Raw genomic sequence first — 13,694 nt, 5'->3', positions numbered from 1 at the left:
TTGCCATCTCAACTAACCCCTAGTGGGTGTTTGTCAACATTCCCTTTGTAATCTATGGGATCTTTGATAAATTTGGATTATTTTGATTCGTTTAATTATTTTTTGACTTAATTTGTTTATTTATGTGATAATTTAGAGTTGGATCAATTTTTGATCGCCAAATGCATTCAGGTCAATCAATTTAAAATAATTCACAACATCTTACTCAAATCTCAAGCTATCAAGTATCTAATACCAAGAAGAGAAAGACAATTGAAAATGGTTAAATGATAACGAATACACACATGAGCTCATACCACCTTATTAGGGTGACATAATAATACAACATTGAGGTCTTCAAGATCAACAATGGTGATATGCATTATCTTTTCCTCCACTTTGATAATTAATATCATTATATGATGGTATCCTTCAATCTATTGTGTTTTTTAGACCATTATTTTTTTTTGAGATATTATATGGTATTTTCATCATTCCTAGACTTGAATCTCGATGAAAATATTACTCTTGGTACCTACAAATAATCTCAAATAGGGTTCCCAGTCCAACACCCTCCGATGATCAAGTTATAATGAAGTAAGGAGAGTTATAGTTGGTGAATGAATCCAAAAATCCTTTAGGTCTTATTCTTCCTTTTTATAGATTTATAGTTACATTCCTTCCTTAGGTGACTTTCCTTATGAAGGTTATCCAAATCTTTAATTAAATTCAACATCCTCATTTGTTAAGAAAATTTTTAATTTTATCTTTGACACTTCTGTGTTCGTTCAAACCTCTTTCTAATTGAATCGTGATGGACTTACCTCAGTGGGGGACATCTTGAGGTGGTGGTTTGCACATGTCCGTAGATGCATTTTACTCATATCTCAGAGAAAATGTGTCTACAAGAATGCGCGCGCCACCACATCAAGATGTCTCCCATGTGTCCCCCGCTGAGGTCACTCCAGCATTAGTATTTTTAATTTGATCTTCTTCCTTGTTAAACTTCCTTATATCCGAATTTCAAAAGATCTTGGGTAAATCTTCTGTTATGATTTGCATCCAACCACAAGTTTACACGTTCTTTCCTTCATATGAATGATCACTCAAGGAAATGTTACTTTTTATTGAGTGCTCTCCTTAAACAACATGTCTCGTAAACTAAGTCATTCTCTATGCTTGGTATTGTTCACACCTCGATGCCTTGACCCATTCTCTTATTAGTTGAGTTAGCTCTTAACACAACATAGTTAAAACGCATGATTTGCATCCAACCATACGTTTACAGGCTATTTCCTTCATATGAATGATCACTCGAGACAAAGTTACCTTTAGTTGAGTGCTCTCCTTAAACAACATGTCTCGTCAACTGAGTTGTTTTCTATACTTGGTATTGTTGACACCTAGAGGTCTTAACCCATTCACTTGTTCATTGAGTTAGCTCTTAAACACAACTGAGCTAAAACGTGGATATCTCCAGTCAACTCATTCATGTACTGGTGGCCATGTCGATTCATTCTTATTGGTCAACGTCATGACTCACGAGGTGTAATTATGCACCTACATGGTCTACGGGGTACTTTGTTCGTTTCATTAGACTTCGATTTCACATTCTAATTTAGGTTATTTATATTAGATTATAGATATTATTAATATCCAAAATTTGCCACACTATATCTAGAAATGATTTTAGAATCTAGAATTAGAATCCAATCTATTTATTTTTAACCATGTTTCTACATTTGTGATTCAAATTGTGATTATTTCAAAATCACAATAAACAGGTCCTCCCTTATTTATTTCTTAACTAATTTTTTATTCTGATCATGAGAGATCACTTTTAGAATTCAAACCAAATGTGATGTTGGATTCCAAAATCAAATTATGGGGAAGAATGAGATTCTAAGAATCCAAACCAAAACCACTACTAGATACATAAATTAATAAATTGGTTTAAAAGGCTATTTTCGTCATTTTGATCCATTTAAGAAGATATACTACTAACTGACAAAGAAGAAAGTCGGCCAATGTCGGCCGATAAACCAGGAGACAAAACCGGAAAAAAACTAATCAAATTTGAAATTTTAATTATTTATATTTTATCACCAAAAATAAAAACAATTAATAGTTGTTTTATTTCCCTTTTTTAACTCCATTATAAAAAAACTAAAATCAGTTTGTCTCCTCTCTTTTCTCAGTTGTCTCTCCCCTCCACCAATGCGTGAAATTCGCTTGTCCGCAACTCCGGATCGAAACCCTAACCCTAGCCCTAATTATCTGTTTGACAGATGGGATGAGAAAAGAAACAGATCGATTCTTCAAAACTCATTACGTATTTGTTCTGTCTCTCTATCTCTGCGAATGCTCACTCATGAAGCTTCCCTAAAAAAAATCTTGTTTTTTAGGTAGGTTTTCTGCCTCAAACCCTGATTTTCTCTTTGCAGATTCAATTGATATTTGGTAATTCTGTACTAATTCTGTAAAAGTCGGCATTTTGTACCGAAGACTGTATATTTTCCGTGTTAGGGATTTGGGATGTAAACCTGCATTTTTCCGGAGAGTTTTGATTTAATGGTTGACGAATTCTTGAATTTTTTTTTTTATTTATGTGAATCTCAATATTGGTTGTAATTCGAGATCTCAGCTGAAAGTGTGGATCGTGATTTTATTGTCATATTTGCTTTATTTGAATCCAAACCATTTGAAATAACAACTAAATAGATTGTAAACCATTGTATTTGATTTACTTTTCTTGCATTTCGTTGAAATAAAACTTTTTTTTTTTTTTTTTGGCTAAATGTCGAAATCAAATCAGAAACTTTTCGGGCAACAGATCCATCAGGTTAATTGGCATAATTTAGCTGACCCAAAATTGTTTTAGCGAGTATTTGTCATTGTTTTCTTGGTTTTGATAATTGATAGACGAGTTGGTTCCCTTTTGTTTTACTGACTTCTAGACTTTTTTTGTTTTTACAGAATTAAACTTGTGTGAGTGTCATTGATTGGGAAATATGGACGTCTCGGAGGTCGAAGAGAGTCTTTTTGCTGCCAGCGATGCAAAGGTATTGATTCTATTTGTATATCTTGGAGCTGCAAAAAGGATATAGTGTCGATAAACATCATTGTTCTATGAAATTGTTGGGTTTTTTAAGCAACATTTTACTTTGAAAGCTTTGGGCATATCGTGTCATGGTTGTTCGTCTTCGGGAGGGTAGTGGTGGGGAAATGTGGTTTTTGTGTGATGTAAGTTCCTTATTTTCAAGGAAATGGGCTAGAACATCATACGCATCCCTCTTCCCCACACAAAGTCACCTACTATCAAAAGAAGAATAACATAAAATAAATAAAATGATAATTTGAAAAATTATGGTGTGATAATAGATATTGTAATTTATAACAATATTGAACCCTAGTTTGATGTCGAAATGATGTTCCAACTCGTAGGTTCAGCTCAACCGATTCACTTGAAAAACACTTATCTTAAAGTCACTTAAGGCATAGTTGGTTAATTTACTAAATATAATTTGGATTTACACTCAGTATTGAGGAGTCCAACTATAGTTGACTTGGTAAAGCGTAGATCAACCTGAAAATATAATTTTTTTCCCCAGAAGTAACTTAGAGATATTTGTAAGGTGAGTTGCTAGCTTTGTTTTCCTTCTTTTGGAGGTCTTCTTGTCATCCTTTAAATAAAAGTTACTTAGAGATATTTGTGATTCCATTAATAGAGCTGCATGATTAATGCTTTTATTGCAGTTACATAGAGAGATGTGTAGAGTACTTTCCACGATCGTTTGTAAAGTTTTGGGAGTCTTTCCAGACTTGGAAGCGGCACGGCCGAGGAGCAAGTCTGGCCTGCAGGCACTTTGTTCATTGCATGTAGCACTGGAGAAGGCTAAGAATCTACTTCAACATTGCTCGAATTGTAGTAAACTTTATTTGGTATGTCATTTTTCTTTTGCACAAGTAACTTTATGCTGTGTTTACCCATCTATATACCGTAGCAGCGACACCATTTTTAGTACTTGTGCTATTTTGCACAAATGAAGAGGTCTTCAACTCTATTAATTTATGTCCCATCTCCTGATTGGTAATTTGATGGTTTTGTAAGATGTACTTTTTGTATTTTGATTAAATTTTCTCATTGAGCTTGGCCATTGGGTTTGTTATGTCTCTTTGGAGCAAATTTCTCTTCGTGACATGAATTTTTTCCCTCTTCGTAGTTTCTGTGATTGAAGTAGAAACAAGTTTTAGCTCCTATGTTCTTTGTATGATTGTAAGCTTGTAACCCATTTTTTACTTTGGACATTATAGTCTAAGCTTTTGCGATTATATTCATATTTAAGGATTCTGTAAGGGCATTATGAAGGATGAATGATAATTCTTGCTTGTTAAATATTTATGGAAATATATTCATAAATAAAAGAACTGTATGTATGGGAGACCACAGAAGGTTGGCGGTTAGATGCATATTCAGACTCTAAATGATATATTTTATTGGAGAAATGGATGCTTCTCTTTACATGTAGCCTATTCCATTTTATGGTTGCATATGATTTCTTCCATGTGATTGAATATTTAGGGGGATGAGGAGCTCCTTATTGTGTGCTGCATTTTTTCTTAGTTTTCAACTCATTTGGTATAAATAAGAACTTCTTTAATGAGATAATAATTAATTGCATGTTTTGCATTCCTTAGGCTATAACAGGGGACTCCGTTCTCCTAAAATTTGAGAAGGCAAAATGTGCTCTTGGGGATAGCCTTAGACGTGTTGAAGATATTGTCCCACAATCTATTGGTAGTCAGGTAAGGAAAACATATTTATTTGATTATTGGTTGTAGAAGTGTATAATGTTCATTTTAAATATGTTTTAAGCTGGTTTATTTGATTATTGGTAATTGTACTGGTTTAAGCTGTATTTTAAATGCATTCTTTGATTTGAACTCTGTTATACCTGGTAACAAGTTCTATTCTGGGTAATGCTTTCCAGAAAATTCATGTGGTTAGTGCTTTCACTTGAAAGAGACGTTCGGAAACTTGTTGAATGAGTCAAAACGTGGTTGACTTGCTTTGACTAGGCTTTTTTTTTTTTTTTATATTTTAAATATACTAAAACTGGCAACATTTTCATTAAACCTTTCCTTGTTGAACTCATAAATGGAAGATCCTTTACAAGCAAGAGCCAGGTATTTTCACAATTGCAAAGAAAGTGTCTATCCAAAAAAAAAAAAAAAAAAGACAATTGCAAAGAAGGTCCCTGGTTGGATCATCTCAGAATAATGGTCATAGAAGGGAAAGAATAAACTCTGTTTGGGCAGGTGCTCCAACACGTGCTAATGGGAGCTCACCAATGTGAACTACAAAATTAGCTAAACTGGCTCACTTGGAGGCTCATTTATTTAGTTTTGTGATGGTACTTTATAATGCGTACCACAGGTCAGGGGTCAGCCCCCCCCTCCCCCTTTCGTTGTCGTTTTGTCATCTTTTTGCGTGTCTGAAAAGTTTTATAATTTGTGTATAAACCTGAGATATGGAGAATGCTTTTTGGACTTTTAAAACTTTCAATTTTTTTTGTCTATTGGAAAGATTGATGCGGATGTTGTCATAGAATTGGAGCTGGCTGGCTGAAGTAGATGTGTGATTCTTGAGTGCTATGTGACTGATGTATCCCAATCAAATTAAAAGGAGAATCTTTGAAGCCAGCAGCAAGACTGCTTATGTTGTATAGAGCTGAATATTTGCCAATCAAGAAGCAGTATGTTTATACATTCAGCGTAGCAGATATGAGGATGAGTGTAATGACTAAGAAAGATAAAATAGAAATGAATGTGTGGTAAGGAAAATTTAGGAATGATAAACTAAGGAAAGTCGATTGAGATGGTTTGATTGTGCAACAAAGGAATGGAGGTAGTGAGAGCAATTATGAACACTTGAATTAACCTAAGACATGGCTTTAGACATAATTGAATGGAGGAGCAGGATTCGCTCATCTGATCCCAAAGCTTTTGAATTAGATTTGGATGATAATGGTGACAAGTTGCACCCCACCCCCATAAATATTCCAAGTTTTACTTGTAAGAAGTATTCAGCTGATTTTTTAGCCTCTCCTGAAGAAACAATCAACTTTAAAGAGATCGTGGGTGTCCCCTAATTTGGAATTCCGTTTTTAATATTCTTCTTTGATGAGAACAGAAATTAATAAAATAACTATCTTGGTCTCATCTTATCATTTAAATGTTTGGGCAGTAGCTCCATTATCATTTACTTCAAAAGAATTTTTCTAAAATGTAACAATGGGTGTTATAGAAAAGAACGGAAACAGAAAACTAGTTATGACTAAAGAAACTATAACTTTGGAGCCTGAATGTAATTTCAAATTCTTTTAACATCATTTGTTAATAACTGTTATGTTCTCTGTCAAATGATTCTGATACTCTTTTGCTATAAGACTTTCTCAATTGTGAATGGAGTATTCATTTTCAGCTCATAAATTTTTTCTTCGTATAACAAATAATCAGTAATATTGTTCTTCCATATGGTTTTAGTTCTTTTTATTTATTACACCCCTCTAATGCCCGAAAAATTCACTTATTTTCTTTTTGTGATCTCATCCCTTGCAGATTTCAGAAATTGTAAATGAACTTGAGGGAATTGTGTTCTCAATAGATCCGTTAGAGAAGCTAGTCGGTGATGAAGTGATTGCATTGCTCCAACAGGATATTAAATTTAACAACAATAGTAATGACAATAGTGAGCTTGAAACCTTTCATCAAGCTGCTTCAAGGCTTGGAATTACTTCTTCGAGAGCTGCTCTTACGGAGAGAAGAGCTCTCAAGAAACTAATTGAAAGAGCTCGTGCTGAGGATGATAAAAGAAAGGAATCCATTGTTGCTTACCTTTTACATCTCATGAGAAAATACTCGAAACTATTCAGAAATGAATTCTCCGATGACAACGATTCACAAGGATCGACTCCTTGCTCTCCTACCATCCAGAGCTCATTCGAGGAATATGGTGTGCCTGGGGCAAATGGCCAAGCTTTTGAGCGGCAGCTGTCGAAATTGAGTTCTTTCAATTTTAAGTCAAGTGAGAGGAGATCGGGGCAGATGCAAGTACCGCCCCAGGAATTGAGGTGTCCTATCTCGTTGCAACTCATGTATGACCCTGTTATCATCTCATCCGGGCAGACTTACGAGAGAGTCTGCATTGAGAAATGGTTCAGTGATGGGCACAACACCTGCCCAAAGACTCAGCAGCAACTCGCCCATCTTGGTTTAACCCCAAATTTCTGTGTCAAGGGTCTTGTTTCTGGTTGGTGTGAACAGAATAGTGTCCCCGTTCCTGACGCCCCCCCAGACTCTCTCGATCTCAATTACTGGAGGTTGGCACTATCGGAGCGCGAGTCCGCAAATTCAAGATCTATGGGAAGCATCAACTCCTGCAAGTCGAAGGGAGTTAAGGTGGTTCCTCTGGAGGAGAGTGGTATCGTTGAGGAACTTGAAGTAAATGAAATGGGAGATATGTCTTGCCAGGATGGTGAAGTAGATTCGTTTGAAATGTCTGGCCAGGACGGTGAAGAGGACTTGTTTGAAAGGTACAGGAGCTTACTAGCGATCTTGTGCGAAGGAGGAGATATGAGGAGACGGTGCAAAGCGGTAGAACAGATACGGCTCATAGTGAAGGATGACGAAGAAGGCAGGATTTTTATGGGGGCTAATGGGTTTGTTGAGGTGCTAGTGCAGTTTTTGAGTTCTGCTGTTTCTGAGGGAAATGAGAAGGCTCAGGAAATTGGAGCTATGGCTCTCTTCAACCTAGCTGTCAATAATAACAGGTGTGTTCTGCTTTACAAGTTCCCAACTTAGCTTGCTTTATGAACTTGTTCTGGCCCTTACCCATTATGTTATAGGAAATGCTGCAAATTACATAAATGCATTAGGGCACTTGTTAACAAGACCCTTGTTTCTGTTATTCCTCTTATTGAATCATGCTAGTCCTCTATTTATGCGATTTTCCAGCTAGATACTGCTCTATAAGAAGACCTTTAATAACCTGAAAATTTATTTCTTACTTCAATTTATTCATGTTTTTCAGGAACAAGGAGATGATGTTATCTGCAGGAGTAATTCTACTATTGGAGGAAATGATCCTTAATTCAAACTCTTATGAAGCGGCAACTGCACTCTTTCTTAATCTCTCCTGTATGGAAGAAGCCAAGCCCATCATCGGATCAAGCCAAGCGGTTCCCATTTTAGTCCAACTTCTCCAAACCAACTCCACACCACAATGCAAGCTCGATGCCCTCCATACCCTCTACAACCTCTCCACCCTCTCATCCAACATCCCCCATCTCCTCTCAGCCGGCATTATAGACGTGCTTAAGGCCCTCCTCACGAGCCCGGAGAATCAATGGGTCGAAAAGACCATTGCTGTATTTATAAACTTAGCCACAAATAAATCAGGAAAAGTGGAAATTATGTCAGCAAATGGCCTTATTAGTGGGCTCGCTGCAATCTTGGATACTGGCGAGCCCATCGAGCAGGAGCAAGCTGTTTCGTGTCTTTTTATTTTATGTAACGGTGATGAGAAATGCGGTGAGATGTTGTTACAAGAAGGGGTGATACCAGCGCTTGTGTCCATCTCAGTGAATGGGACAAATAGAGGGAAAGACAAGGCACAGAAGCTACTCATGTTGTTTCGGCAGCAGCGGCAGCGTGACCCATCTCCTGTACTTCAGACACAGCAGGCAAACGAGAGCAGTGATGAGTCTCCTTCTCCCCCTCCTCCTCCGCCTGCTTCGGACTCGAAGCCGCTTTGTAAATCGACTACTAGGAAGATGGGCAGGGGTTGGAGTTCAATATGGAAGAGCAAGAACTTTTCAGTTCACTAGTCTTATCTCAAGATCTGTGTATCCATGTAAATTTCTGTTGTATCTTTGTTCTTCCTCTACGTTTTTTTTTTGCTATGGGCATTATTTATTTTTGCCTTGATGAGGTGTACAGGCAACTGTAATCTTTGGAATGTTAATTTTTCTTCTAATTTATTGTCATATGATATGAGTAGGATCTGTGTATTATGTTTCAAGGATTCATTCGTGTCCTATGATCAGTGAGGACTCTCTCGAACAGCATATCACCACCAACACATTTTACCGACGGGGATCGTTGTAGGGGTGTTATAGCAGATTTACCTCGAACAATTCAAATATCTCTGATGCAAGGCTCTCTTTCTCTATGAACACATGTGATACCTGCAAATGCTAAGTTAGAATTGACATTGCAGAATGTAATAGTTGATAACTTTGATCACCTTGCAAAAATCCTTTATTTCGAGTCTGGTTCTCTATTTATAGGGTCAACCTCTTTCCTTAATTACATCTTTAGCCACATCACCCTCTTCCATTATTCAGAGAGATTCGAGTTTATGATGAACTTATCCTTCTTTTAAATCCCTTAGATTGTTAACAGTTATTTTTTTATTCTAGAATAGGAAGTGATTCTTTTACAAAAGAACATGATTGATACGGTCAATCACTCTTAAGATTCTCGTGATACCTTCCAAATTTGAACTCAAAGATAACATTGACAGCTTGTCCCGATATTCTTTTTTGGTTTGCCCCTCCCTACTTGAGATGGGCAGACATTAGCTCAGCTTTACCACTCCATGCTGAGTAGAGCTGACGAATTTCTTAGGTGCCACATATCTAGGAATTGTCGGATCTTTCCTTACTTGGCTGTCAAACCTCTCTCAGATTTTGACACGTGTAGAGTTTAGATCCAATTTATCTTTTACCCTATACAATCATTGATCATGACTCGAAAACTCAACGTTGATTAATTATGTGATGGATTCTTAGATCCAAGTCCAACTTATCTTGTGGTGATGAAATCTGGGCCATTTAAAAATGAGTATACCTCGTATCACGAAATGGTTTTTTGTGTGTGTGTGTGTGTGTGTGTGTGTGAACAGAAGCAAGAAAAATTAATAATGTCCATTTGGATATAAAACAAATAAAAAATCATGACCGTTCATTATGGACCCAACATCAACATCAGACAGACAACAATAAATACGATCCCCATTTATTCATAAAAAAGTTTTGGGTCCCACTCCCACATAAAATAGCGAGAGCTAGTGCTGGCAGGCAAAGGAAATTATATTTGAATTAGTCCCACATCGATTGGAGTAGATGAAAGGAAGGAGAAAGAGAGATTATAAATAAGAGGAGAGTGGGAAGGTTGAAACATACTTACCTGGACGGGGTCAACGGGCGATCAAGAAGGTCCGTGGCCTAGGTTAGCGGCCTCCATTGCACGTGGGAGGAGCGCTCGCCTAACATCTCCCCAAGTGGGAGAGTGTACGTCATAATTTGTGAAAGAGGGGGTACGCGTTCGCGCGGCCCCTGCCCAACTCTATCTTTAAATTTTAGCTCTCTTCTTCTTCTTCGAGTTTTAAGAAAGAGTAAATTTACAGTACAATAGGTTCTGGGTTTTGGATATTTATTGTGTAGAAATAGAAATATTTAGGGCAAACATGGAGAAAAAGATTTGCCCAAAAAGGGAAAAATCTTCTCACTCCCTCTACAATTAGTTCTTTAGAGTCTTGATAATCTGACTTGCACATGTGGCACCATTTCTGTCTCCTCGAGATACAAAATTGCACCTTTGTTTTGATTGGTTGTCGTATGTTGGTAATTAAGGTCGATTGGTTGTTGTATGCTCGTAATTAAGGTCGAACTTACCTTGTGGTATGCAAGACCAGTCCTCTGGATATGTTAGATCTGTTTTTTTTTTTTTAAAGTTATTTATTTATAAATTAATTAATTTATGTCTTCTCGAAAAAAACCATTTTGTTGGGTTTGATCCTAGCTATTGAAAATGGGCAGTTGCCAAATTCTCAAAGTTAAAATTAAAATTCTAACAATGAAAATTAATTTGTTTTTGAATTTATATTTGTTAAAATGTTTATAGAATTTTGTCATCTACAATCATGTAGCCTCAGATCATGTATTTGGATGTCACAATGTGAGCTTAATTACCCTTCGAATCTTTTGAAATCTCACTAAGTAAAGTTGGTCTTATTTTGTAGATCTTATGGGTGACCTTCTTTAGTCATGTGTTACGTATTTTTTCTTTTTTCCTTTTTTTTTCTTGATTTTTTTATATCAGCCATGGGTTAGGACTTCAGATTTTCTGTTAAATTTACATTATGTGCTCAAATAGTGAAAATGGAATTGTCCGTGTGAATCATTTGCTTGGTAAATCATTTGTTTGACAAATGATTTATTAATAAATATTTTCTTTGCAATCAAATACGTCGATAATTGATTAGAAAGAACCAAGGAAGCCTATTTGTGGGCTGTAATAAAAATAATAGTAAGCACCGATCAAATCTAAAATTAACTCTTACCACCATTAGAATTTTAGGATTGAATTATGAAAAAAATGGGTTTTAGGGTTAGATTATGGAAAAAGTGGATCGCTTTATTCTTGCCTTGAGTCCTCCTCATTAACAACCCTAGCTATTGTTAATTTGAAATAAGGAAATGTTCAGCACCTAACCATTTGCCCAACATGTTTTGTCCTACATGGGTTAGAAGTTTTAAAATTAGTTGATTTTTGGTGAAGATGATCCTTATGGTTAGAAGATCATCCTCACCAAAAATCAGCCTATTCCAAAACTTATAACCCCATGTTTACAAGTTGAAAAATTGTAGATCATCCATTTTTTGTAAATCATTTGTGATGGGGTTAGAAGTTTTGCCCAACATGTTTTGTCCTATATGGGTTAGAAGTTTTAAAATTTGCTGATTTCTAGTGAGGATGATCTCTACGGTTAGAAGATCATCCTCACCAAAAATCAGCTTGTTCCAAAACTTATAACCCCATGTTTACAAGTTGAAAAATTGTAGACCGTTTATTTTTTGTAAACCATTTGTGATCAGGTTAGAAGTTTTGGAATGGGCTGATTTTTGGTGAGGATGATCTCCTCATCATAGAGATCATCCTCACCAAAAATCAGTCCATTCCAAAAGTACTAACCCATGTAGGACAAAACATGCAGAGCAAATGGTTGGATAAATGATTGGGTGCCGAACAGGACCCTTTGAAATAATCTAACATGAGATGAAAAAGTTTGGGAGTAAATATATATAGGGGGGCGTTCAAGGGCCAACTTTTTGGCAAAACATTTTTCAAAACATGAGTTAGAGGTTTTGGAATGGGCTGATTTTTGGTGAGGCTGATCTCTACGGTGAGGAGATCATCATCACCAAAAATCAGCCCATTCCAAAACTTCTAATCCCATCAAAAACAGTTTACAAAAAATGGACGATCCACGATTTTTCAGCTTATAAACATGGGTTAGAAGTTTTGGAATGGTCGGATTTTTGGTGAGGATGATCTACTCACTGTAGAGATCATCCTCACCAAAAATCAGCCCATTCCAAAACCTGTAATTCATGTTTTGAAAAATGTTTTGCTAAAAAGTTTGCCAAAAAGTTGGCCATTGATCACTACCCACATATATATATATATATATATATATATATATCACTCCTCTGTTGGGGGATTCAAATTATCTCCTTCTGGTTAGATTTGGAAACTTTTAGCTATTGAAAAGGGGCATTTTGTTTTTCCCTTTAAGCATTATGTATTTGGTTAATTATATTAAATAATTATCTTCTCGATGAATAAAAAATGGCATCAAATGCTGGCAGTGAGGAAGTTGGTTTAAGCTGGGGCTATCAACGCATCAGTTCAATATTGGATCATTGCCACTCTGATCCGATTCAAATTTTTTAAAAGATGTATTAGATCCAAATGAATTAATGAATATTAGTATAAAATTTTAAAAAATCTACTTTCATATTACAAATATAGAAAGATGACATCGGGTATATTTCGAATAAATAATTGCCTACCCTAATTTAGGCAGGCAAAGTTGCTTGTTTACGTCCATTATTAGTTTGTGTTTGGTGGGATTCCTAAAGTTGTTTTGAGTGCCAAAAAGTATGAGAAATCCTCTCCAAACTTGGTCTCAAGCTCTATTCAAGAGATTCTACCAGCACACCAACTTTTACTAAGAGCAACCTAACAAGTGTGCTAATTCTTCTATAATATCATATGAATTGGGGTGCTCTTAGTAAAAGTTGGTGTGGCATGTGGAGCATTCAAATTCTATTCCATAATCCTAATCCAATGTAAATCTCTCTTGATCTGTCTGTCCATGTTAGTTATTACAGTACCTTTCTGGTGCAATCCTTCGGCTTTAGCATCTTATGAAGGAAAAAATTACCTTAACAACAAAATCTCAGCAAATTAGTTTCCACGAGAGGACTCCACATAGTATAGTAAAATTATGGACTACTAGAATAAAGTGCAAACAGACAACTCATAACAACCATATGAAAGATGGGAAATGTTCAATACCCTAAGTTTTACCCTACACTTTAACAAACGTGTTTTGTCCTACATGTGTTAGAAGTTTTGGAATAGACTAATTTTTGGTGAGGATGATCTCTATGATAGAAGATCATCATCACCAAAAATCAGTTCATTCTGAAATTTTTAGCCCCATGTTTACAAGTTGAAAAATCGTGAACCGTCCATTTTTTGTAAACCATTTTTGATGGAGTTAGAAGTTTTGGAATGAGCTGATTTTTGGTGAGGATGATCTCCTCACTATAGAGATCATCCTCACCAAAAATCAGCCCATT

At 36.1% G+C, this 13,694-nt stretch overlaps 1 protein-coding gene and 1 non-coding gene across 2 annotated transcripts; both read left to right on the top strand.

The window, feature by feature from the left end:
* Nucleotides 1-2,149: 2,149 nt before the first annotated feature.
* LOC147405470 (U-box domain-containing protein 45-like) lies at nucleotides 2,150-9,039 on the top strand. Its single transcript, XM_086433225.1, has 6 exons — nucleotides 2,150-2,384; nucleotides 2,956-3,041; nucleotides 3,736-3,921; nucleotides 4,678-4,785; nucleotides 6,601-7,811; nucleotides 8,072-9,039. The coding sequence occupies exons 2-6, from the start codon at nucleotides 2,991-2,993 to the stop codon at nucleotides 8,865-8,867; spliced, it is 2,352 nt and encodes a 783-aa protein (XP_086289351.1). The 5' UTR covers nucleotides 2,150-2,384; nucleotides 2,956-2,990; the 3' UTR covers nucleotides 8,868-9,039.
* A 1,183-nt stretch (nucleotides 9,040-10,222) lies between these two features.
* On the top strand, nucleotides 10,223-10,382 carry LOC147405469 (U1 spliceosomal RNA). The gene has a single exon (XR_015177150.1). It is a non-coding gene; the product is annotated as a U1 spliceosomal RNA (small nuclear RNA).
* The last annotated feature ends 3,312 nt before the right edge of the window (nucleotides 10,383-13,694 follow it).

The sequence above is a fragment of the Akebia trifoliata genome, chromosome 3 (genome assembly GCF_017979445.1).
Source record: "Akebia trifoliata isolate Shusen 1 chromosome 3, ASM1797944v1, whole genome shotgun sequence".
NCBI lineage: Eukaryota > Viridiplantae > Streptophyta > Magnoliopsida > Ranunculales > Lardizabalaceae > Akebia > Akebia trifoliata.
The sequence above is the reverse complement of the archived record's forward strand: the minus strand, read 5'-3'. Positions and strand labels throughout refer to the sequence as shown.